This window comes from Epinephelus fuscoguttatus, linkage group LG1, assembly GCF_011397635.1.
Source record: "Epinephelus fuscoguttatus linkage group LG1, E.fuscoguttatus.final_Chr_v1".
Taxonomy (NCBI): domain Eukaryota; kingdom Metazoa; phylum Chordata; class Actinopteri; order Perciformes; family Serranidae; genus Epinephelus; species Epinephelus fuscoguttatus.
In genome coordinates, this window is record NC_064752.1 from 4,198,855 (window position 1) to 4,226,256 (window position 27,402).

General features: G+C 39.8%; 1 protein-coding gene across 1 annotated transcript; it reads left to right on the forward strand.

The window, feature by feature from the left end:
* Positions 1-25,727, forward strand: cand2 (cullin-associated and neddylation-dissociated 2 (putative)). The gene is made up of 24 exons (XM_049575206.1): positions 1-197; positions 1,823-1,966; positions 2,660-2,814; positions 2,981-3,104; positions 4,219-4,276; positions 4,935-5,133; positions 5,712-5,817; positions 6,900-7,042; positions 7,602-7,912; positions 8,734-8,875; positions 9,089-9,207; positions 9,359-9,514; positions 10,307-10,528; positions 10,646-10,852; positions 13,430-13,617; positions 16,045-16,204; positions 16,282-16,422; positions 17,227-17,366; positions 18,932-19,107; positions 19,576-19,671; positions 22,339-22,508; positions 22,590-22,754; positions 24,303-24,410; positions 25,210-25,727. The coding sequence occupies exons 1-24, from the start codon at positions 130-132 to the stop codon at positions 25,438-25,440; spliced, it is 3,729 nt and encodes a 1,242-aa protein (XP_049431163.1). The 5' UTR covers positions 1-129; the 3' UTR covers positions 25,441-25,727.
* Positions 25,728-27,402: the final 1,675 nt, after the last annotated feature.

Genomic DNA, 27,402 nt, shown 5'->3' on the forward strand with positions numbered 1-27,402 from the left:
TGCTGTTGCTGCTCCCTGTCCCCTGCACGCTCGCCATGTTGTCGGGTTAAATCAGTCGTCACAGTTTTGTTTCTTTGTTAACACTGAGTAAGTTTTCAAATCTCCGCTGACAGCAGCCAAAACACCAAGATGTCCAATGTGTCCTACCACATCTCCAACCTGTTGGAGAAAATGACATCAACTGACAAAGATTTTAGGTAAGACAGTTAGTGAAGAGCTCGTGTGTGGGTGACAGTGAGATGACACTTTTTAGTCCTGACTCACTCTCTGTCTCATTATGTGGCTCTCATTTTACTTGTTCTTTCTTTCTTGATTTTAGATGGGTTTATTGTGTGTAACTGCAGTGAAAGTCCAAGTTTAACTATTTAATGAGTGTGTCACTGAACGTAGTGAGATAAAAAGTGGTGGAAGAACTACTCAGACACTTCATTAAAGGGACAGTAGGTTTGTATGGGGGACTTACTCATAGTCAGCATATTACATACAGTAGATGCCACTTGGCACACACCCAGTTTGGAGAAGCAGGTATGGAGACTAAGCAATGACCTGCTGTGGACAGAGGCAGCAGCAAAATGTAAAAAATCAACACCAGTTTAAGTGTGTGCTGTATTGAGAATGTTTTCACTGCTTTACTTTGGTGTCAAACAGCAATTTCCAAGGTGAAAATGAAGCTGCTATATGTCTCTCTTCAGAGCCAGACTCCACTGAAAAAAACCCTTGATTTAACATCGCTGAACACAGGAGCTGCTGCTCTACTGCTGCCTTGAAAAGTTAGTTTGTGTTACTGTGTGACTTTGGTGTTTAAAACGGTCACTTCAGATTCACCAACATCACACAATAACACTAACTAACTCTACATTATCAAAGCAGCAGTGGAGCAGCAGCTCCAGTGTTCAGTGAGCTAAAATTACTGTTTTTGTCAAAGGGGTCTGGTGAAGTAGACAAAAGCATAGATGGAGAACGGGCACACTGACTGGAAGGTGAAGCAGTGAAAATACTCTAAATATAGCGTACACTTAAAATTATATTATTATTTTTGAATACATTTCACTGCTGCCTGCATCCTCAGCAGTGCATTACTTAGCTGCTGCGTTGTACTCCAGTCTGCGTCTCCAAACTGTCAACTAAATTGTAGGCCTAATATAAATCGTACACTGACTCTGAATACGTGCCCCACACAGACGCACTCAAAAAAATCAGAACTATCCCTTTGAGTAAAAGGCGACAAGTGACAAGTAAAGTTCGTGCATTCAAAACTTTACTCAAGTAAAGTACAAAAGTTAGCAACCTATACTCAAAGTACAAACAGTTAAAGTGCTCATTATGCAGAATATCCTGTTACAGAATAATACATACAGTATAATGTCACTGGATTCTAATTATTGATGCATTAATATGTTTATCAGTTTAATGTTGCAGCTGGTAAAGATGGAGCTAATTTTAATTACTTTCTATACTGCTGAGCAGCCTGTGAATTTCACCATCGTATCAATACAATTTTATTTTATCTGTATTAATCCATCAGAATTGATTCATTGATTATATTTTGTAATGTTAATCTTAATCTGCAACTAAAGTTCAAATAAATGTAAAGTGAAAAGTACAATATTTGTGGAGTAGAAGTATAGTACCTAACGTTAGTATTTGTACCTCAGTCCAGTTCTTGAGTAAATGTACTTGGTTACTTTGCATCACTGGAGATAAGAGTGTCATTAAGTCAACAACATTTTAAAACAGGCATTTTAATTTGTTCAACTCTTCCCGATTCTTTATCTCCATTGATGTGTGTATTTGGTGTGTTTGTGTGTGTGTGTGACACCAGGTTCATGGCGACCAATGATTTGATGCTGGAGCTCCAGAAGGACAGCATCAAACTGGACGAGGACAGTGAGAGGAAGGTGGTGACCATGCTGCTCAAACTGCTGGAGGACAAGAACGGGGAGGTGCAGAACCTGGCTGTGAAATGGTAAAAACACAGAGGATGTTCAAGCTGCTCAGTCTGTGGAGATGGAGATTTGCCTCCTCATTTCTGTTCAGGGTGATTTGAGGGGCTTAATCAAGGACTATGCTGCATTTTGCATTTAATGATATTGACATTACTTTGCAGAGTACAAATCAAAATAAATGTTAAATTCATTGGTCAGACATACAAAACACATGGAAGCAATTTTAAAAAAGTAAAACTAAAGCCACAATACCTGCATTACCTGTAATAATACTTAAATAATAGTACTTAAATATGTTCTCCCTCTCTAACTGTTGTGGTTTGAAATTATTCTCAAAACACAAATCAAACCAGAAGTAACCACAGACTTATAAAAAAAAGTTGAAGGACGTGTTGATCGTTCTAAACGTATTTTTCTGATGCAAGAAAATCAGTCTCTGTTGCATTTCTGTGGCCTCAGATGCTGCACAGTCAGTAAATGTTGCATTACTGTCATTCTCAGTTTCAACATATTTTAGGTGAACATCAGTCTTTCTGTTCTGGCAAAGAAACCGTACAAAAGACACTCAAAACTTTGTAAGAAAGTGTTTAGTGATGTAATTTAGGGTGTATTTACTCTTGAAATGTTTATACAGTGAGTAAACTGTGACAGTGTCTGTAATGCACTGATGGAAACTGATACAGAGAATGATTGCAGTTATGTTTGCTTTGCAGCCTGGCCCCTCTGGTGAGTAAGGTGAAGGAGCCTCAGGTGGAGACGATGGTGGACACGCTGTGTTCAAACATGGTGTCAGACAAAGAGCAACTGAGAGACATTTCCAGCATGGGACTGAAGACTGTGATCGCTGAGCTGCCGCTGTCTTCGTCAGGTGAGGGCTGAGATATCCTCATTAATGTCGCTTCACCCTTAATTTAAACATGGCGACAAGCAGTTTCTGAAACCAACTTTTCCTGTATTTTTATCTTTTAGTTGTCGGATCTGTTGCTGTTTTAAATTTCCTTCTGGGTTCTTGTATTTTTTTTGTGGGCTGCCAGGTTTGACCCTGACAGTCAGTGTGTGTAAGAAGATTACCTCTCAGCTGATTGGTGCCATGGGGAAACAAGAAGACGTCTCAGTTCAGTTGGAGGCTCTGGACATCCTGTCGGACATGTTGGGAAGGTGACAACTAAACGTTACAAAACAGTTTCAGCTGTGCTCTTTGGTCCGGACTGAAATATCTCAAAAATGTTTGGATGGACTGGCATGAAATTTTCTACAGACATTCATCAGAGGATTGATTGATTGATTACTTTTATTATCAGAATTCATTCTGAAATTTGTCTCGCATCCAAGACACTTGTTTCTCATCACAGAATGTATTACAAATTACAAAAATATAACATTAAACATCCATCAGACAAAATATACCATCAGACATGTGACATGTGCTATGTCCAACATCAAGGTGGCTGTGGTGCCTTCAAGTCCCTGCACTAACAACTATTCAACATTTTAACAGACTGAGGAATAAAAGTGTCCCTCAGTCTGTTTAATCTAACTTGGGGGACTCTATATCTCCTGTTGGATGGCAACAGCTGATACTCTTCAAATAGAATATGCGTTGGGTCAGACAAAATATTGCCTGCCAAGGACAACATTCTTCTAGTATATGCGGCTTTAAAGATTGGCTCAAGTGTTTGACCTACAATCTTAGAGCAGATATTTAGCAGTCTCCCGAGTCGAGCTTTAAGTTGTACTGAGAAATCCCTCTGACTCTGGTGATCCCTCAACATTGTGTCTAATGTCACCATGAAGTTCACAATGAAATATCTCTACTGGATGGATTGTAATGACATGTTTTACAAACATTCCCTTCAAGATAAACACTGATGATCCCTTGACTTTTTCACCTGGTGCCATCATCGTGTCAACATTTTATTGTTTATGACCAAATACCTGTAGAGCTAATGACGTTCCCCTCAGCCTCAGCTGCACTTTGTGTCTACTGCTAATTAGTAAATGTTAGCATGCTGACATGCAAAAATCAGACTGTGAACATGGTAAACAGTGTACCTGTTAAACACTAGCATGTTAGTCATTGATGATACATGTTAGCATGTAGCAAACAGCACAGCCTCACAGAGCTGAAAGCACAGACCAGAATAGACTCTTGATTGATTGATGATTCATATGATTAAGAATTTTGGACACTCAAACATAAAATAGTTCAAATGTCATTTAAGGTTTTTATTTAATTTTATGGGTTTTTTATATTTTATTTTTCATCCTCCAGGCTGAGTGGCGCTCTGGTCAGTTTTCACAGCTCACTGCTCTCCAGTCTGCTCCCTCAGGTAAGAAACAATCAGTCAGACTGTGGCGCCAAATGACCAAAGACAAGTGTGAGTGTGGTATATTTGATCTCCTCTTGCTGTGGTAGTAGTGGTGCACAGTAGTAGTATTCGTACTTTCTTCAGTGCTAATAGTAAATTCAAATTATGTTTATCTGTATTTTTACAAACAGAAATATTTAACATTGTTAGCAACTATTAGATATTGATTAACTGTAACACTTAATAGTGAAAGTCTCATTATATATAGTTGTTAAATGATGTATTGACAACACAAACAGAATTAACGTCTGTTGTATTTGTAAGTTAAATGTTTGTAACCTCTGTCACTGTTTAAAGACTCATAGCATGGAAATATTGTCATCTATTATCAATACACAATGATAGCTAATATACAGTATATTATAAGTAATAAAATATACTGTATGTTTGTGAATAAATGAGAACACTATAATTCAAAATGTGTGTGAAGTGAACTATTTTTATTGTTTTCTGTGGCATGTGCTTCTATTTTGCAGCTTGCTTTTTTATTTTGGTCATTTTCTATTCATCCATCCATGCTTTCTTTTATCCATCTCTCATCTGTCTGTCTTTTCATTCAGTCATTCATTCACTGACATATTTATTCATTCATTCACTCTTCACCCTGATGCTCTGTCAGTTAACCAGCTCCAGGATGGCGGTCAGGAAGCGCTCCATCTTGGCTTTGGGTCACCTGGTACCCTGCTGCAGCCCCGCCCTCTTCTCCCAGCTGACTGAGCACCTGTTGACGGAGCTGACCAAGGGCCCGCCCACGTCCATGACGAGGACGTACATCCAGTGCCTAGCAACCATCAGCCGGCAGGGCGGCCATCGAGTCGGTGAGATCTGCTGCTATGTTACTTTGGTTCCCCGACAGCTGTCATGTTGATTTTTTATATACTTTTATTTATCTTTAAACCACGTCATAGTCTTGCACCAGTGTGTTTGTATGAATCAGGACAGCCTGTCAGGTCCTCGAGTCTTTTATTTCAGGACTTTTGGTGAGTTGGATTTTAGTTCTTATGATCTCTCTAAAGTGACAGATGTTTCCTCAGGAGACCAAAAACAAAGCTAAAGAAGAGTCAGTATTGGACTGACATTCATCAGGTGACACAAACACAAAGACGAGTAACGAATCACTACGTTGCACTGTAACTGCTGAATGTGGAAATAAGCGTCTGTTTGTGTTCATGAGTTTGTTTTTGTTTTACTTTTTTTATTTCTCCTGTATTATTAGAAACTTGTCAGTCACCTTAAGTAGTTTCTATCAACCTGCCGCTCATCACATACTTTGATTCACCCTCTCAGCGGGGTGTTGATGTTTTATTCACACCAGGACAGCTCAGGTTTAGGTACAAACTCATAAATGTACATTCATTTTGTCTCTTCATTGTGTGTGTGTGTGTGTGGTCTGTAGGTGAACATTTAGAGAAGCTGATCCCGATGGTGGTGAAGTTCACCAGCGTGGAGGACGATGAGCTCAGAGAGTATTGTTTCCAGGCCTTTGAAGCTTTTATACGCAGGTACATACCATAAAGCATAAACTGTACAGTAGAGACGGACGGCATGACAACTCAAAACTGAAGTCAAAACACCACGATCGCCCCCTGGTGGCTGGCTGCAGTGTTGTTCCTAAACCCTGTCCCCTCTATGTTAGCAGATGGGACATGAGCCACACTAAAAGATCAAAGTACGGTTCAAATACATTTTTCCCATTTTACGTAGTTCTTATCAGACTGATGTTTGTTTAAGTGGTAAGTCTGGCTTTAATTAGTTATCTGATGCTATGAAAAGGGGAGTTGACATCATGATTGACAGCTGTGTGTGCTGATCGGAGTGCTCGCGATCAGTGCTGCTTGTGATTGTTTGGGCCGGTGTATGGGCAGGAACTCAAGACCGCAGAGATTGCTACTGGGCAGGCTCTGGCTCTAAAATATTATGTCATCAGTGCAAAATGGCAGCGGGAGTATCCTGAATATGTTGACTTCTTTTATATACAGTGGGAGCATGGATGTATAAAGAGACCTGTTGACAGCGTTGGAGGTGCGGCCTCATTCATTCCTGTGAAAGTAGCTCAGTGGCGCATGAAGCCAAATGGTTCAAGCTGTGAATGACTTTACCTGGATTATTGGTGCTGCTTGTGCACTGTGCGCTCCACAGAACAGACACACTACAGACTTCCAACGGCTGAGCAGGCTGCTTCCTGGTTTAGCGCTCCGTTAACTTGAATGGGGATAAAATGATTAAATCATGCGACTCCTCTGGACTTTGCAAATGTTATCAAACTGAATGGATTAAATCTTGACAGTAACATGAGTCATTTTGCACGGGTTGTTGTGACGCTCAAAAAAATGGATCCACTGATTTACAGATGTGTATTTCGGCATGTAAGTCAATGGAACAAAGTCTTTTTGGACTGCAGGGCCAGAAGATGAAATTCCACTAGTCGGAGACTATGAAAATTGGCTTCAATGCCTGGCGCACTTCCTGGGAGGAAGTGGAGACCTGTCGTCCATCTTTATGTACAGTTATTGATTCAGACACACACTCACTCTCTGTCTCTCTCCCTCTCTGTACTGCTCATGCTTTGTCCTGTTACTGACAGGTGTCCAAAGGAAATGTCCCCCCATGTTGCCACTGTAACACAGCTTTGTCTTAAGTTCATGACCTTTGACCCTAACTACAACTATGATCACGAAGAGGAGGAGGAAGAAGATAGCATGGACATAGAAGACGGGATAGAGGAAGGTTTGTGTTTGTTTTACAGTATTATTTGTTTTCAGTTTTCATCTTCTTTTGGTTCATCAGTATGTTTTGTGCTCATGTTCTTCCCTTGCAATTACGAGTGTTTTTATTACAGAGGTTCGACATACAATCTGTATTCTCCCACCTCATCCTCCTTAGGATTGGCCCCGTAGCTGTCACTTACTAGGCAGGGTTTAAGTTCCAACATCACACCAGAGCACACTGCAATCACTGCGACTTGCACTCGAGGTGCTAACACAATTCCAACCGGGACTGTCTGACTCAGTTTAACCCGAGCAATTAGTGGGGGAAAAGCAGGCAGACAACAACAAAAACAAACAAAAGTTAAAGAAAGAAAACTAGTCCGCCCCAAGGTCAACACCCACATCTTTTTGCCTGCGGACTAGACAAAGAAAACAACCAAAGCAAACAAAACCAAACAACAAAAACAGTCCCACAGTGAGAGCAGCTAATGGATTAAAATGCATACTGATTAAATGCTGAAAAATACATTACATACAAATACGTTCCTTCTTCCTCTGATCTCATCTCATGGCCCCAGAATCAGACGATGAGTACAGTGACGATGACGATATGAGCTGGAAGGTGCGGCGCTCCTCCATCAAGTGTCTGGAGGCGTTGATCAACACTCGTCGGGACCTCCTCCTCTCCTTCTACTCCTCCATCTGCCCCGCTCTGCTGACCCGATTCAAGGAGCGTGAGGAGAACGTGAGGGCGGACGTCTTCGCTGCCTTTTCAACGCTGCTGAGACAAACACGGGTGGGATCGAGTCACCGCGGCCTCATCACGGCCGGGTCAGACTCAGCGGTGAGCAGGGAGGAGGAGCCAGCTGTCACCATGCTGAAGAAACAGGTACAGAGTGATTGTACTTCAAGTACAGAAGCAGTGATTTGCAGCATGTAAAAAATGGAACGTTCTTTTTTAAGGGGAGGACATGAAGGTGGGGTCAGCCCAGTTTGAGTTACCGAAACATCCCCTGAAGACTTATAGAAAATAATTAGTTGAGTTATTGATCAGTGGATAGAGCCGTATAGCTGAAATACGGTATGTAATTAAATTTTAAAGATGAACTTTTACCATGGTCAGATCTGTGTTTATAAGGTGATACATGTGTTTCCTAAATCAAGTCTGGTCTGAATTCACAGATGTGTGTTCAGGAAGGACAGGAAAAGTTTGACTGCATGCTGATGGACAAAGCTTTTACTTAGGAGGTGCACAATGAGAACTGCAGATCTGATCAGAGCAGCACACACATTTTAAATCAAAGATGATGAGACATTATTTCAATTAACTTTAAAATGCTGCTGGTTATTTATTGAGTGTTGCCAGATTTTGTCTCTTCTGGGTGAACTAAGACACCCTGACTCACCAGTAATTCAAACACTGTACTGGATTCATACGATTTTGCCGCTGGACATAGTCAGGAGTTTTGCAGTATTGTCCGATATGAACTGGTGATAGGGTTGAGTTTAGATGACACCTACAGGCCATGTCAGAAACTAACATCTATGGCAAACAAAGATTGGTAAATCTGTATTGTCACTCCTTTCTTGGTTATCAGCAGCAACAAGATTCTCTCAGACAGGTCAAACAGAACACACTTAATGACACAGTAACCTAATGTGTGTGTGTGTGTGTGTGTGTGTGTGTGTGTGTGTGTGTTGTCTGTCCAGGTGCCGGTGATAGTGAAGGCTCTCCACAGACAGCTGAAGGAGAAGAGCTTGAAGTCTCGACAGGGCTGCTTCTGTCTGCTCACCGAACTGGCTCACACTGTACCTGGAGCTCTGGAGCAGCACATACCTGCGCTAATACCTGGTACACACACACACACACACACACACACACACACTCATTTTACACTGCCTTTTTCTTGCTTTCGTTCTTTGCTCATCCCTCCTAACAGCTACGTCTTTTCGTTTAACTTTGTGTTCTCCTCCCCCTGCTCTCTCCTTTTCTTCCACCTTCTCCCTCTCTTTGCTTCTTTCTTTTTCTTTCCCTCCTTCCTCCTCCTCATCCTCCCTCCCCCAGGCATCATCTTCTCCCTGACAGACAAGTCCACCTCCTCCACCATGAGGATCGATGCTCTCTCCTTCTTCCATGTCCTCCTCCTCTCCCACCCTCCTCAAGCCTTTCAGCCACATATGCAGGTTCTTTAATCATCCTCTCAAGCTTTGCCTCATGAAATATACGTAAAATATACATATTGTTTAAAAGATTATCGACCTTAATAACTGAAAAAGCATCTTAAGATGAGCTAATAAAGATTTATTTTCTCTCCCTGTGCTGTGGTCCCTGCAGGTGCTGCTTCCTCCGGTGGTGGCGTGTGTAGAAGACACTTTCTATAAGATCACCTCGGAGGCTCTGCTGGTCACCCAGCAGCTGGTTAGAGTGATGAGGCCACAGGGACAGACCGCCACAGCTGGAGGATTCGACCCCAAACCGTTTGTCAGAGAGGTGAAGGGTCGGGTTTGATGGGGTTGTTCTCTCCTCTGATCTGTGATGCTTGTTGTTTTGCTCTGCTCTGTCCTTTCCTGACTGTTTGTTAATTTCACCTGTGGCTGTAATATCACAGTAGAGTTGTTATATTCTGTTGTCATTATTAGCACCCTGAACACAGGTCAGCCGGCAGACACTGTACGAATGCCGCCTGATTTTTCTTCTGATTTTTTTTCTGCCAGATCGGTTGTTGTTTGACGTGCAGTTTGAGGGGTCATAACTAGGGTTACAGAATTCCCGGTAAATTCAAGGTTGAAACTTTTCATGGGAAATAACTTGAATTTCTGGGAATTAACAGGAAATGAAATAGAAATATAGGGGTTATTTTCTCTGGCTGTATTTACCATGTCGTATACAGATAGAAACAAACCAGTTACAACATAATGAGCAGACTAAAATCCATTAATTTGCCAGATAAATCCATTATTTTGTCAAATACATTGTAAAATGTGCCATGTGGTGGTTAAGCTAATTGGGAAAGTTACTTTGAAAATCTGAATCACCTATCTGGTGTGTGTGTTTGAAGACGCAGCCGTCCCCTCATAAACCTAATTGAAATTCTCTCTGGACATAATATTCTGGGGGCTCTGTGCTTTGTTAAATGTTAGCTCCATGTTCGTAGATAGGTAACTAACTGAGTGTCGCAGGTGGCTGTGCAGGAAGGCCGAATTAAACACGTTCAGCAAGCTGTTGGCAGCGTTTGCTGTTTGAAGAGATTTGTAAAAAATCGCAATATTTTATTTCTCCAAGGTGTTTTCTGTAACCCTGAAGAGGCTGAAAGCAACAGACATTGACCAGGAAGTGAAAGAGAGGGCTATCTCCTGTATGGGCCACATGGTGTGTCACCTTGGTGACCACCTGGGGGCAGAGCTGCAGGGCGTTTTGGCGATCTTCCTGGAGAGGTTGAAGAATGAGATCACAAGACTGACAGCGGTCAGGACCATCACCCTCATCGCTGCGTCACCGTTAAAGGTTCAGTGCAACACAGTCTTTATTTGACTTTTATTTTTTATGCACTTACAAAAAGATTTACAGAGAAGAAGCCGTGACTAAAAAGTTAAAAGTCTTTCTTTCCTCCATCTTGTCCAGATCAACATGTCGTCCATCCTTTCAGAGACTCTGTCTGTGTTGGGATCTTTCCTGCGGAAGAACCAGCGCGCTCTGAAGCTCGGCACGCTGGCGTGTCTGACTGCGTTGGTCACGCATCACGGTGCCAACATCAAACCTGCAGCACTGGAGCCCGTTCTGAGTGAGCTTCCTGCCCTGGTGGACGAGAGCGACATGCACGTATCACAGGTACTGCACTGAACTGAACACACACACACACATTAATGTACTTCCACCACAAATGTTCATCTGTGTTTGGGTTTTCGATCTGCATTGAAATATGGACAGTGATGACAATTATGGTTTGGGAGAAGCTTTTTTTTTCAATGATAAATTGTACAAAATGTCGAATGGCTTAAAATCATGACGACTTATAGCCATTTGTATTGATCATATTTTTATAGCACTACCTATAGTAGTAGTTTTTCCTTATCCGCTGTGAGGGTCCAAAGGACAGAGGGATGTTGTATGCTGTGAAGCCCTCTGAGGCAAATTGTGATCTGTGATATCGGGCTTTATTAACAAAATTGACTTGAACTGAATAGTATGCCATCGAACTTTGCAGGGTTGCTTGGAGTGGATATGAGCAGCTGTTGTCTAGATTACACTATGTGTTTAAGAGTTTTGTACGTTGATGTCAAATAGGTATGAAGAAGAAGAAGAAGAAGAAGAAAGCCAGGAAGAATCTGAATACCTATGATAAATAAAAATGATTAGGGGTTGTGTATCAAATAAGGTAATGATTCAGTATTAAAAATAGTGGACAATCAGTTGAGGCACACACAGCCAAGCAAAGAGAAGTTTTGATCCAAGTAATCCAAGAAAAGGTTAATTTTGCTTTTATACTTTTAGTGTAACTTCAGCATTTTTTTAAGATTATTTTTTTTGTGCTTTTTGCCTTTAATGTTTAGGACAGATTGCAATGGGGTGAGAGAGAGAGTGGGGGTTGACATGCAGCAAAGGGTTGCAAGCTGGAGTCGAACCTGCAACCACTGCAGCGAGGCATTGCCTCTGTACATGGGGTGCCAGCACTATCCACTACACTACCAACGCCCCAACTTCAGCATTTTTTGACCTAGACCCTATTTTCCCACATTTTTGTGTCTAAGTGACTTGTGGAGACAACAATATTTAAAATTAGTCCAGTACTGAGCGAGAACACTGCAGCCGGAGGTGGCAAAACAGGCTGCGGGGTATCACTAATGGACAGTTGTCAGAGGTGGGTAGAGTAGCCAAATATTGTACTCAATTTTTTTTTTTTTACTGTACTCAATTTATTTGTAAAATAAGAACATGAACGTAATCAATCAATCAAAAATAATAATCTGCAAATTCATGTATTTTAAACGATACCCCTTTAACTAAAACAAAAATAAATTAAATCTTTACAAACATAACATAAATCAAGGCACAAGACACACAAATATATTCTTATATATATATACTGTACATATATATATATATATATATATATATATGTAATTATGTACTCAGAGGTGGGTAGAGTAGCCATATATTGTGCTCAAGTAAGAGTATTGTTGCTTTAAAACAATATAACTCAAGTAAAAGTAAAAAGTATTCTGCATTAAAACAACTCTGAAAAGTACAATTTATCCAAAAAGTTACCCAAGTAAATGTAATTGAGTAAATGTAACTAGTTACTACCCACCTCTGACAATTGTGCACCATCAGTGTGCATCCACTAGAAGTGCTTGTTTTTGCCCCTGACAGGCTCAGATTATTCTGTTTGACAACATTATGGAAAAGATCCCTACAGAGATAGAGCTTTTGTTATAGAGTATGATCCTTTTTGTTTAACCTGAAACAGACCAATTTCCAAAATTGTTGTTCCCAGTAAGATTTGTTTATAAGCAGTCCACTTCAGTTAAGTTAAGTTCAGTTCAGTTCGTAACACATTAGAAGGGTTATTTTTGCGTTTTTATTGTCAACAGTTGTGTATTGTACCAAAAGAACTGTTCCATCTGTAGGTACATGTCTGTAAGGGATACAGCTCTATGGGTACTATACCGAAAAAATACTACATACTACTATACCGTAATACTATATTGTTTGGTGGAAATTCGGCTTTAGTTGGCACAAAACAAAAAGGCACAAAACATGGGAGAACAGGTTCCAGGTTGAAAAATACATTACCCTATAATGGTTCTGGACTTTCACAGAAAGCCTAAATCTACAATAAAATCTAAAGGATTTAATTTAAATTCAAACTCCAGCCACACATTCCTTTTCACTTTTAAATATGTCACCTTATAGAAGATGAAGATGCTTTAATTTCTGCTTCACTGTGACTTTACTTTTCCTTCAACATGTCAAACTGTGACTCGAGGTGCTGGGGAGCACAACTTTATGAACAAAAGTAGTATAAAGTTTTTTAGTGTCTCCAGAGGGAGCTGTTTGAAGTCTGATAAATATTCTCAGTTCAGATCTGTCTGCAGTTGAGTTGCATTGTGGGTAATGTAGGCAGTAGGTTTTTACATTAAATGGAAGAAGAATGTGTGAAATTAAATAGAGAATATCTCTAATTCTGCAGTATCAGCCTTGATTTTATAGCAGCATGATGTTTAATCTGTGGAGTTCTCTTTAAGTAGTTTTTTTTAGATATCCTGCAAATTAACAGACAAACAAAAAATGTTTAAGATCAAAAACAACACCTCCTTGATTCAGCTTTCCATAACACAAAGTGCTGTGTAAAGATATTGTTACATGACACATGATACATGTTGAAGTTTACATGTCTCTGCTCAGGTATCCGTCACCTTGCTGACCTGCATGGCCAAAGCTTGCCCCTCCTCTCTGGCGAAGATCAGCTCCTCCGTGCTGCCAGGGATCTTCAGACTCGTCCACTCTCCACTGCTGCAGGGTGGAGCGCTGACAGCCATACTGGACTTCTTACATGCACTGGTGCTGTCCAAAACCAGTAATCTGGGCTACAGGTGAGATGGTGTGTGTGTGTGTGGATGAGCTACAGTAGGTGCTGTATCAGTTTGGGCCCAAATGTCCTCACAACAATAGAAAAGTAGGAAAAGTTTTTACCCAAGTCAACAGTTTTCTGGAAAAGCTGTTTAATGTTGAGGATAATTGCTAATGGTTTGTTTTTCTTTCTTAAATGCTGATATGAATCTGATATTTTTGGATTTAAGATATCATGTTCTTCTCGCCGGTATTCGAAGACGACCATTTTCATGTTGACGAAGTTCGAAAAAGCAAGATTGCATAAATCCAGTGTTTCCCTCAGGCCTGTAAACAGCACTTATCTTATCAAGTGACATGAAAACTTTCCAAAACTCACAATGCTGAAATTATTTTAGGTGATTAGAAGCCCATTAAAAGACAATATAGACATATTACAGCATGTTTAACCTTTGACATGCCGTTATAATTAAGTCTCAAGTGTGTGGAGTCAAGACATTGATGTCCAGCTGATTACAAAATGATCCCTAAAGCGAATTCTATCGATTTTACACATAAAGGTCAGTTATATTACGTCTTCTGTAGCTCAGGAGGAGCTTTGTGGTCTGAGGAAATAACCCTCATTATCCCATCGAAGGTTTTCTCAGCTTGAGCTCAGAGACGACAAGTTTAGAGAAGAAAGTCTGTGTTACAAAGTGCGGGCGTGGAGTTTGAAAGACAAGGCCTTTCATGAGGGGCACCAGACTTTTGGAGTTTGACCCCCACTGGAGACCGAATCTCTCAGCCTTTGTCTTCTTTAACTTTGTGTTATTTTTAGTCACTTAAGCGCACTTTTGAATTAGTGCACTTCTTAAGAAAATTTATTTGTTTAACCTTTATTTAACCAGCAAGTCTCACTGAGATTGAATATCCCTTTTGCAAGAGTGACCCGGCCGAGGTAGCAGCCAATCAAAACACATCTGAAATGCAACAAATACAACATGTAATACAAAAATCCATTATAAAACAACAACTATTCAAACATAGTGGCCTCTAAAGTAAAACAAGCACATGTGTCTGTCACCACATCCTTTATGACGCCCTTAAATTCATTGATGGATTTAAGTGTTAGATCTTTTTGGAGATTGTTCCATGTCCAAGGTGCATATGATACATGATACTAATCTCTCAATTTATGTGAGAGTGAACGTCCATTTTGTCATGACTGCAGAATATCTGATATTTATCTTAATCAGGAATATTTTTATTTGATTTTAACAGGATTCAATCACATCCAATCACAGTCCTCCCCATTCCTCTAACCCACTAAAAACAGCTGGAATATCATCAGTAGGACGGTCTAACATCTCCTGAATAGTACAAAAATGACAGACGAGCTGAAAGTCAGGCTTATTATTAAAAGAGAGTGGGAGAGATGCTTGTGTAAAATGCAGGTTCAGAATGATGGGGGACGTCATCAGAGTATACACTGACAGAAAGCACCAAGAACACAAAATCTTCAGTTTAACTCACAGCTCTGGAAGTATTTCTATCTGAGTTACAAATTGAGTAGTGTATCTTTCCAGGAATAAGGCAGGACATAATGTCCCTCAGCCACTGGGCATGAGCCGTCGGGTCAGCAGAGAGGCAAAGGACAGTGTATGGCATTGGATCGGAGTCAGGTGTAAGGAACGTGTTATTTAGCTGTTGATTTGGAAGGATGCACTTCCAACTTTTGAGTTGAATGCACATATTGTAAGTTGCCCTCAAAAGGTTTGTCACCAAATCAAAGCCGCACTTTCATCAACGGTGTCGTTAAACGCGACAAACTTGATTTAATCTGGAGATGAACTGGACGATAATGCACTAATAAACAAATTTTTTATTGACTTTCAGCTGTCGTATCGTGATGACGAGTGTGTCGTGATATCGTCTGATAATACTGTCAAAATGAATGATTATTAAGAAATAGTATTTAAATAGTAAGACAGATAGCTGGTTAAGCTTTTCTTTATTTTTCATGCACCTTTAGGAGAGTTTAGTGAGACTTAATGTGTAACAGTGGAACACAGTTGATTATTTTAAGCATCAGCTGAGTTATTTTATGTTTGATTCTGCATACATTTCTCAGCTTGTGGTATAAATGGATTTTAGGGGGAGAAACTGATTCGTATCGTGGCATTCCTGCTTTTAAAATATACTCACTAACTTTGAACTAATTTACAAGTATGCTTCTGTGAGTCATTAGAATAAAATGTGACATTAAAATGTGTTAAATCAGATATTGTTTAAACTAACTTCTCTTTCTTTAGTTGTGTAAAATACTTTGTATGAAATGTGCAATATAGATTAAGTTTATTACAATATTACTATATGAGATATTCTGACACCTTCTTCTCCCTTCTCCTCTCCTCTCCTCTCCTCTCCTCTCCTCTCCTCTCCTCTCCTCTCCTCTCCTCTCCTCTCCTCAGTCAGTTGCTGAAGTCTCTCACAGATCCGTTCCACAGCTCCTCAGCAGACTCCACCATCATGCACAGACAGTCGTACCATTCTGTCGCCTGCTGTGTGGCCGCTCTGTCCTCCGCCTGCCCCAAAGAAACACCAGCCACTGTAGCCAGCCTCCTGCAGGAGGTGCGTCAGAGTTTGTACGATGGTAAAGTACAACACCTCCTGTATCAGCCTCACTAGATCTCCTCTCCTCTCCTCAGGTGAAGAATCCTGGTTCTCCAGAGTCTGCTCGAGTCCTGGCTCTGTTGTGTTTGGGGGAGGTGGGGAAGAGTGGCAGTCTGGGAGGGTGTAAGGAGGTGCAGGGAGTCATCCTGGAGGCCATCTCCTCCACTAATGAGGAGGTAAGGCATAAACAGCTCCCAGACTGCAACCCATTAGCAGTTCAAATTCCAAAATTGTCCAATTTACAGTTCAGACAGACAACTCATGTTTAAATGTTTATTTCAGCATCAGAACATAGTTAGAGTTTGGCCCTCTAGCCGGAGCCTGCAGGTGTATGCTGGGGTAGAGGTAGGCCTGAAAGAGTGAACGGCAGTACTGATGAAGGGCAGCAGCAGCATGGACAATGCAAAGGGAGAGCTGGGAAGATTTTGCATCTTAAATGGACCGCCAAATTTGCAGGGTGTGTTTGTAGATGACATATGGGGAGTGACGTATGACGTGTGTGTATGAATCACAGCAGCTCAGATTCAGATTAACAGATGATTTGTGCTGATAAGATCTAACAAAAGCTTTTGGTGCTAAGACACCAGAGGGAGATTTCTGTGATAGTTAATCTGAGCAGCAGCAAGATAAATCCCCCCCATGGTGTCTCAACACTGGTGGAGGTGGTGGTTGACGACTGATGAGGTGAATAGAGGCTGCTTCAGGTGGTGGAGGATGCACACAGCAGCAAGAGAACCATATTTTAAATGAGGTTGAACAGCAACAAGTGAAATGTCCAGTAATCTGTGTGGATGGTACATCGTGAGGTGGAACCTAATGAGCTCTGATTACATTTGTTTAAAGTGAGGAAATAAACCTGCCCTCTCTCTTCAACAGTCAACACATGCAGTCAAACCTTTCCCTGGATGTCTGAAGGTAGAAAAAGACTTTACGCATTTGCTTATTTTTTGACATTAATAGTATCTAGTTTGTGGTTTCAGGTGAAGACAGCAGCGTCCTGCGCTTTAGGCGGCATGGCGGTCGGCAGCCTGAATGACTACCTGCCCTTCCTGCTGAAGGAGATTTCCTCCCAGCCGCGGAGACAATACCTGCTGCTGCACTCCCTCAAAGACGTCATCAGGTGTGTGTTCATGGGTTTCTGCTTGTGTGTGATTTTATTTCACTTTTCCTCTTTGAAGGCATCTTTTCTTTCTCTCCTCAGTGTTTCTTTTTCTCTTCATATCTTTCTGCGGTAATTCTTTTTAAATCTGCACCAGAGAACGACACAGCTCCGTGTCCTCAAGTGAAGGACAAAAGCTGACGAAGATTGTAGAACATAAGACATAGATTGTAGCACTGAACTTAAGTAGTAAGAGGTTAGTTTAGTTAAGATTAGGCAATCTAGCAACTAGTCAGATTGACAGAAAATTACTATTTTGATGGTTGAGGTTATTTTTCATGTAAAAACATTTCATAGTTTCAGCTTAACAAATGTAAAGAATTGCTGATTTTCCTTTGAATAATGTTAATAGTTGTAATGTATTAGTGATAATGTTGTGGTTTGGACTTTTAGTTGGACAAAACTAACATGTGAAGGTGACACTTGGGGCACTGGGTCATTGTGATGCCATTTCTCACTATTTTTTTTTTTTACTGTTTTTACAAACCAAACAATCCATCCATCCAAAATAATCAGCAGATTAATCCATGATGACACACAGGAGACAGTTTTGCGCCCCTGATACTTTAGTACATTTTCCTGATTATACTCACATACTGTACTAAGGCTTAGATGTGCAAGATTTAGGGGGATTTAGTGGCATCTAGTGGTGAAGATTGCAGTTTGCAACCAGCTGAAACTTCTTCTGCTTAAAATTCTTTCAGTGTTAATTGTTCAGGAAGTTTTTACAAGGAGCAGAATTATCAGTGGAGGTCTCTTCCTCTCCAAAACGGACAGACTAGTAGATTAAAACTGGTGAAAACACCGAATAAAGTAGTTTCTCCGATGCTGTTTGGCATGCCAGAGATGAGCAGCTCACCCATTAAATGCTACTGTGTGCTCACTTTATTTATGATCCAGACGTCCAGGGTTTTTTTTACTGTCAGCCAAATTATCCACAAAGGGTCTGTTTGGTTTGTCTGTTTCGGGCTCCTGTAGAAACATGACGGGGCGACACTGCGATCTTCAAAAACAAGGTCCTGCTTCCTCTGTAGATATTAACGGTTTATTCTAAGATAACAAATACACACAAGTCATTTCTGGTGATTATATCAAAGAAAACATACTTATTATAATATGTTCGATTTCTGCAACTATATCTGCCTAAATCCTTCACACTGGACCTTTAAGTAACATCAGTGTGGTATTGGTGTTTTTATTAAGTAAAGGAGTAAATACCTCCTCCACCACTGCAGAAATCAATTCATTCAACCTTCAAGTGTCTTTTGTGTGAGGTGAAGCATTGGCAGAGGGAAGAAGTTAAATGGGGTTTTATTTTTTGAACTGAGCAGAGTATACTTTAGACATAACTAGTGAATTTGAAGGTTTTTTCAAATGGAGATGTGTTTCTCCTTTATTGCAGCTTTAATAAAGTCTGGTAAAGGAGACATATTTGACTCTTTCCAAGTGCAGCTGTAACCAGATTCTCTTTAAAGTTCCTTAAAACTTTGTTCTCCTCCCTGAATACCTTCTTTCTCTCTGCCCAGTGCCTGTCCAGCCTCCAGTCTCTCGCCCCATGTGGAGTCTATCTGGGCGCTGCTGTTTAAGAACTGCGAGTGTCAAGAGGAGGGGACCAGGAACCTGGTGGCTGAATGTCTGGGAAAACTGACCCTAGTCAATGCTGCCCAACTGTTACCCCGACTGAAGCAGCAACTTAAAACCGGTATGATGTGTCAGGAGGGAAATATGTTTGTCTGGGTCTGAGAAATTAACTGTGTAAGATGTTTGTGATGATGGAAACGTTGGTGGCCAGTTACTCTGTCTGTCTGTCCAACACTTCAGTCCAGAACAGAATAACTCTAGAAATACTGGTCAGATTGTCATGGCATTTGGTGTGGTTTTAGGTTTGCAGCAGTTTTAATAGGGACGGTTTCTTCCAGCCATGTGTCTATAGTTTTGTAGTTGTGTCAGACAATCCAATAATGAACATTTAAATGGCATCAAAACCACAAAGAAATCTGTTTTATATTTACTTTATTTCACAAAGCCTTAGCATTATGGGGATGGCAGGGAAGTTACTCAATAGGGCCCTTACTGTGATGAAGTTATTGTTCCTCTTCCATGATTCTGTTAAAGGTTAGTTTATAAAATGACACAGTAATAAAAGAAATCTCCTCCTGCCCCCTCACAGGTTCTCCTCTGGCTCGCAGCACAGTGGTGACGGCTATCAAGTTCACTATTGTTGACCACCCTGCTCCCATAGACGCACTGCTGAAAGACTGCATAGGTACGACACACAGGCACCAAAACACACTTTTGTTTCACTTCAGGACAAATCTGAACCTAGTTCTTATTTTAAAGGATAGTTTCACATGGTTTTGAAGTCTGTCTTAAAATTCCAGTAAAATAAAAGTTAGAGCATCTTCATCTTCAGTAATGGGATGTATTTGTGGTGGAATTTAATCATGAGAAGGATTTGAATAAAATTTACAGATCTGTTGTAAATGCTCTACAAAGCTCTTGAATTGTGAAAAAAATTGGAACAGCAGGAGAAATTACTTAATCATATTTTATGTTTTGCTTTGTAAACTGTTGTTGAAAAAAATGATAATTATAAAAAAAAAGGCAGAACAAAAGAAAAAGAAACTAGTCCTGCAAGTCAGGAATCGTAAATATGAAAAATAAATGAAAAGAGTGTAAAATATAAATGTTTTAAAATGAAGAGAGCTGTACATTTTTGAAAGAACAAAGAGGCAGGAGTTTGCATATTTTCACTATATAAATAATATATGTTGCACTAAAGATTTGTATTAATGTAGTGAGTGAGGGGAGATAAAAGACAGATGACAACTTGGACGTGTATTTTTAATTTCTTTAAAGGGCCAGTGTGTAATATTTGGCATGGTTTATTGTCAATCTGAATCTGAATCTGAATATTCTACCCATTAATATGTTTATACAAGTGTATAATCGCTATAAAATAAAATTCGTTTGGTTTTCGTAGCCTTATAATTATGCTTTTATATAGCAAGGGCCTTGCTTTAGAGAGGTCGCCATCTTGCGCCGCCATGTATGTAAGGCAGCCCGAGCGGACAATCCAGCCAGCCAGAGAACACGTTTCGCGTGTATAAATGAACCAACGAAGACAGCGGAAGGAAGGAAGCAGGAGGAGGAAACAGCAGAGAGTGTTAGTAGTTCGTCGATAGAGAGTAGTGAAAAGTTTTTTAATTATAAAGTTTGCGAATGGACCACACTTACCACGCAACAGGAGAGAATGAACCCGAACCGTCATCTGTGAGGAAAAGAAGACGCAGCTTCACTCCTTGTGATGCACTCTCTGCGGCACTTTTCCTCCTGATGATATATCTCCCCAACGATGGTAGCACCGAATCCCATTCTGTGCATTCAGCCTCTCTTCTCGCCCGCTCAGCATCCAAGTTCCTCATCTGTATGCTCCAGCTCAAACAGGCATGGCTCTGGGTCTGTGTCCGCTACAAGAAACTCTCCAAAATCGCGTTCAAAGTCGTCCATTGCAGCTACTATAGTGCGGAGATATCGTTAGGCTAAATAAACAGCTGAGCTCTGTTCACCGGCTACGCTGTCAGTCAGTGTGCGGGCTGGAGATTGGTGGAGCAGAGAGGGGAGGGGTCCCCACTTGGTATGGTAAACGAGTATGTGTGTGTGAAGTGTGTGTGTTACGCTAGAAGAGTCAGAGTTTGGGACGGAGTCTTTTACCCCCTGGAGTGTTACCGGAGTTTTTGGAGTGCTTAAATAAACGGGCCTTTTTCCCAAACGCTCCTCTGGTCTCCTGCTCGTGAGGGATTCATTACAATATCGTAACATGGTTTAGATTTCTAAATAAATATTCACCTCGTCACTAGATAGACCTACTCCTGAAAAACTTGTGCGCAAGGCTTTTTGTCCCTACGAGGCCACCGTCATTTACCCGATGGGAGGGGTGAGCGAGTGAGCCCTGCAATCTAGAATTTGACTACTGATGTCACTGTTTTCAACCCATTTTACACACTGGCCCTTTAAAGCAGCACTCACATTACACTGGAAGTCATTGGTCACTGTGTCCATTACTCCTGCCCATTAGAGATGGGTTGGGACAATGTGGTATCGTTACATAGATGCCAAGTATCAGTTTTTATTAGAGAAATTGTTAATATTGCAAATACAAATTTATTTGTTGGTACCTTACTAGAATAATAAAAGAATTGCTTTTTCAGTCCACTAGATTGTGCTGCAATAAAAATGACTGAAGTGAGATGAGCAGACTGGAAAATTATGGACTAAAGAGACGCTGACAAAGTTTTTCTATGGGGGCGTAATCTTCAGGATATAATTGCAATATATCAAAATATATGTTATTGCAGTACTCAGCATATCACAAAACATTTTGTTGTTGGGCCTCTGGTGACTCCCACCCCTAGTGTCCATACTGGTGTGACAAGATGACATGTTAGTGGAAGTGATGGGGGACAAAATCCACTAATATGAGACTTCAGGAGTCTGGGTTTGCCAAATTTAGTATGTATCTTCCAAGATTTTAAATTTTCTGTTTAGCATTTTCACCTGTATTTGACAAAGTCGAGGCAGAGTGGAAACACAGGGAGGAAGAGAGTTATGACATGCGACAGAAGTTCCAAAAGAATCAAACGCAGTACTTTGCAGTAATGTGACATGCGCTGTAACCACTCGGCTACCAAGGAGCTCCCAAAGTTAGTGTTTTTAGTTTGAAATTTACTTTTTCAATGCGCATTTGAACATGTGGGTGTGGCTCTAAGACAGGCTTTAAAAAATGGAAACCCCTCTTTCACCTTTCACCATGAATCTAAACCAGAGGCCCAATCCTGAACTAACTTCATTCTACGCACTTCAAACAACTGAAATTTAAATGAATCTGTCTGTTCAACAGCAGTGACCTTATCAAACTGTCTCTGTTTGGCAGGTGACTTCCTGAAGACCCTGCAGGATGGCGATATCAACGTGCGGCGTGTTGCTTTGGTGATGTTCAACTCAGCAGCTCACAACAAACCATCTCTGATCCGTGGTCTCCTAGCAACAGTCCTGCCTCACCTCTACAAGGAGACCCAGATCAGGAAGGACCTCATCAGAGAAGTGGGTTTAGAAGCTGGAAATGTTCATATCTGATGTTTGTAACTTAATATGTAGATGTTACAATCTGTTTGTGTGCTGCAGGTGGAGATGGGTCCATTCAAACACACTGTGGATGACGGTTTGGATGTGCGTAAAGCAGCGTTTGAGTGTATGTACACTCTGCTGGACAGCTGCCTGGAGTCGCTGGATGTCTTGCAGTTCCTAGATCATGTGGAGGAAGGACTCAAAGATCACTATGATATCAGGGTGGGTGGAAACATCACATCAGATGATGTCACTGAGATTTAAGTCTGGAAGATAAACTGCCTCTTTGAACAAGCAAAACTCATGAACAACCTTTTCAACTAGCTTTTACTGTTTAATTCAGGCATGGAAAAAAAACTAAGTTAATTTACTCAAGTACTGCAATAAAGCACAATTTTAAAGTTCTTGTACTTCATGTGAGTATTTCTATTCTATGCTACTTTATACTTCCACTCCACCGCAGCTCAGAGGGACATTTTGTACTTTTTGCTTCACTGAATTTATCTGATAAGTGACTAGATACTTTGCAGATTCAGATGAATAATACGAAATATAATCAAGAAATAAATGATGATGTGTCATTATAGGATAAGAATACACATTGATGTGTCAGTAACTATAATTTGATATATGAAGTAGGCCATTCTGCATTCAGATTCAGATTCAGATTCAGAATACTTTATTAATCCCCGGGGGGAAATTGTTTTTGTTCCAATGCTCCGTGCAAAGTAGAAATATAAATAGAAATACAGCATGAATGGGAACAAGAGATAAAGATGAAGATATAAATAAGATACTAAAATAGACAATGAAATAAATAAAATAAAATATTAAAGTAGACATTAAAATAAAATAAAATAAAATATTAAAGTAGACATTAAAATAAAATAAAATAAAATAAAATATTAAAGTAGACAATAAAATAAAATAAAATAAAATATTAAAGTAGACATTAAAATAAAATAAAATAAAATAAAATAAAATATTAAAGTAGACAATAAAATAAAATAAATAATAAAATAGTAAAGTAGACAATCTGAAATATATACAATATACAATGAAACTACAATGAAATATATAATAATATAATAATATACAATGAAACATAATAAGTACTTTTACTTCTAGTACTTAAAGTAAATGTTGATTTTGATACTTTTGTAGTTTTACTTCAGGGTCCAGTGTTTAAGATTTAGGGGACTCAGTGGCATCTAGCGGTGAGGATTGCAGACTGCAACCAGCTGAAACTTCTGCATAGAATTCCTTCCATGTTCGTGCTTCAGGAGGTTTTCACCGTAAGCCGAATTATCCACAGAGGTCTCTTCCAAAGCAAACTGACTCAGAGATTTCATCCGATTAAAACACTGAATAGAGCAGTTTCCTGTAAAAAAACAACAACAAACAAACAGTTCCTCCACCACTGGTTACAGTTTGAAGCATGTTTTAACACCTGCATCGCGTATTTCCCTTCACAAATTTGTTTTGGAGAAATGTGACGATGTTGCCAAAACATCCTCTGTCTTTATCTAGTTTGAAGATGGGAACTAAAAATCAATTAAAGCTCAGTAAGAGGTGCGCTGATCCACTCAGGTGCAGGAAGAGTTCATGTTGATGTTTAAGTGAAGGACAAAACTGTAAATAATCTGCAGCAGTCATAAAAGGTTATTTAGGCCTGGCTGTGTCTGACTATAGAAGTGTCTTGTCCATCCTCTTGACTCGACTCTCACTCTTTTTCTCTTGTGCGCGTGTGTTTTCGTGTGTGTGCTGTAGATGCTGACCTTCCTGATGTTAGCCAGACTGGCCTCTTTGTGTCCTGCAGCTGTTCTCCAAAGACTGGACAGACTGATAGAGCCACTGAAAGCTACCTGCACTACCAAGGTACCAACACTCTTTACAAGTCCCTAATTCATATCATGATTTATATAAATGCTAAAGTGTGGCATTGCAGGGACAGCAGTCCACCACCGGGCTTTGCAAACACAACTTGTCTCAAACTACTTGTTTGAAGTCAAAGTCCAAATTTGACACAGTGGTACTTAACTTAGTATTTTGATTTTTATGCTACCTTTAATTTGACATAAAAAAACCATATGTTTATATGACATTATTCAGTGCTATACTTGTCTACCCACTAGTATGAAAGTATCTAAACTTGGCTCCATACTGACAAACTACAACATTAAAATTCTCTCACATGTATTTGACAGTAATAAAAACAGAATGGTGTAATATTTTGTAATAATATAACACTGTGGAAGGAGCCATACTTCATAATGAGTACTTTTACTTTCATACTTAAAGTGCATTTTGATGATAATATCACTGTCCTTTCACCTCAGTAAAATGTGACTTAATTTTTTTTATCAGATATAATTAATTAATCGTGTAGTTACAAGTATTTTTAGATTGTGGTATTTCTACTTGACTCAAGTAAAGTATCTGAGCGCTTTTTTCACCACTGATGTACAAGTGTAAATGACATTTATTTCACTTAAATATTGATGCAAACTAAAAACTCTGACTCTGAAAATGTCATAATAACTGATTAGAGTGATGGCCAATACTGTATTCATTTATATTAAACGTAGTATTGAGGAGTACAGTGTGAAAAAGCTTGTGATGACAATTCCCACTACACAGACAGACCTAATCTCCACCCGTCCTCTTCCTCCTTCAGGTGAAGGCCGGTTCTGTAAAGCAGGAGTTTGAGAAGCAGGAGGAGCTGCGGCGCTCGGCCATGCGCGCCGTCGCGGCCCTGCTGGCTGTGCCCGAGGTGGAGAGGAGCCCCAGCATGGCCGACTTCGCCAACCTCATCAGAACCAATGCCGACATGGCCTCCATATACCAGAGCGTCCAGGGCGTAGAAGGAGGAGGCTTCGGGCCCGCAGAGAGCATGGATATGAGCTAGACTCTGGGTGACGGAGGAGACGTTTTGTTATGATGTTTTTTATAGACAGGGTTCAGACACAGTAGATTAAAGTGTTTTTAAAAAGCACAGTGCTGTTCAAATTTGTTACACAATCACAGCTATATTTTAAAACTGGGCTTTTTAGGATGGATGTCCTCTCTGGGGAAAAACACATTTAATGATTGGCGTGAACTTGAATGGTTTCTTTTGTCCATCTCATGTTCCTCCCAGTCAGAACTGTGTTTAATGTAGGTCACATGAAATAAAGTGGACGCAACACTTTGAAACGCCTCAGTGCAGTTTGTGTCTGAGTGCATGAGATCTAACAGCTGATATGTTGTGCCTCTAGATTTAAATCATCATGCTGAGTCTGTTTTTGCTTCCAACAACATGAACATAACGTAGACAGGTGACAGAGGTGTTTCAAAACAGTATTAAGCGGTATATAAAAGTAGAACATCGATCTGTATCAACAGGATGAAGCTTAAACTGTCTTTGTTAAGAGCAACATTTTCCTCTTGGACCACCATTTGTAACACTGAGGTTTTAAAAGAGCCCCAACTTCAGTTTGTACAAAGTAACAACAGCCTAATTATATTTTGTGTGTGTGTTTTTTTCTTAATTACACAGAGAATAGTGCAATAATGACAATATGACATGAATGATGACATATGTATATTTTATATTTAATATTTAGCATTGAGTGACAGTTATACAATTAAAATCACAGTGAAAAGCATAGCATTAGCGATGAACATATTAATGCATCACTAATTATAATGCAGTAATATAATATATATATATATATTGATCTGAAATTGGCCATTCTACAAGTAAAGTATTTTTACACTCTAGTACTGCTACTTTTATTATTATTATTAATGATATTGATTATTTTTATTGTTATCTTCTGCCACTTATTAGGTTCAATCATTGGATACTGTGTTGTGTGAAATATATCCAGGTTTTTTTATCACTTTAGTAAGTTGCCAGTTCAACAAACAAACAAACAAACAAACAAACAAAACAATAAGAAAGATAATAACCAGTGTATATTTTAGGTGGAAAATGTTAAATGTGTTATTACATCATTCCAACAGGGGGCGCTAAGTGCACGCGAGAGGTGAGAAGACTGACGAGAATGAAGAAGAATTCAGAGCTAACGGAGGAGACGTTTGCTATACTTAATAATTACGAGTAAAAGTTAATATTTTACTCGAAGTTACACAGGAAAGGACCGAGTATTTATTGTTTGGCGATCGCGTGGGTCATGAAAAGATGAAGAAGTTTCATAATTCGTCGTGTTTTGATGAGGCGAGTCTCCTTATTTTTTGCGCTAGCTAGCTTAACCAAGACGTTAGCTTAGCATTAGCTCAGGTCTGTTGTCATATATCTAAGAAATTACATTTATAACGAAAATTAAATGGATAATTGAAGTAATTAAAATAGCGTTTTAAAATGATACAGGATAGCTAGTGTTAGTACGTTTTTTTAAATTATATCACAGTCTTCAAGGTTCAAGGTCTGTAATGGTAGATTAAGATAATGGCCGTTAATGACCGTTTGCTCAGGACGTGTAACTGCCTGAGTCAGAGATCTGAATACGCCTTCCACCATGTATAGTATATCTATGATACTTTGAGTAATTAAGATACTATAGGTAAAGTAAATAATAAAAATGTGACATTAAAAATCATACAACAGTTAGTTCCGACCAAGCAACTGTACCATGAGTGCTGCGTGTATCACTCTGCTTTACAGGACTTCGAAACCGTTACTGACGTTAACCGTTAATTAGCCTATATTAAGAATAAGAATAACTTTATTCATCCCCAAGGGGAGATTCAATTATCTGTCTGCTCATCTATTATATGTCAAAGAATTATAAAGCCTGATGGCTGTTGGTATATAGTATCTTCTGTATCTCTCTGTCCTGCATCGCAGAGAGAGGAGCCGTCCACC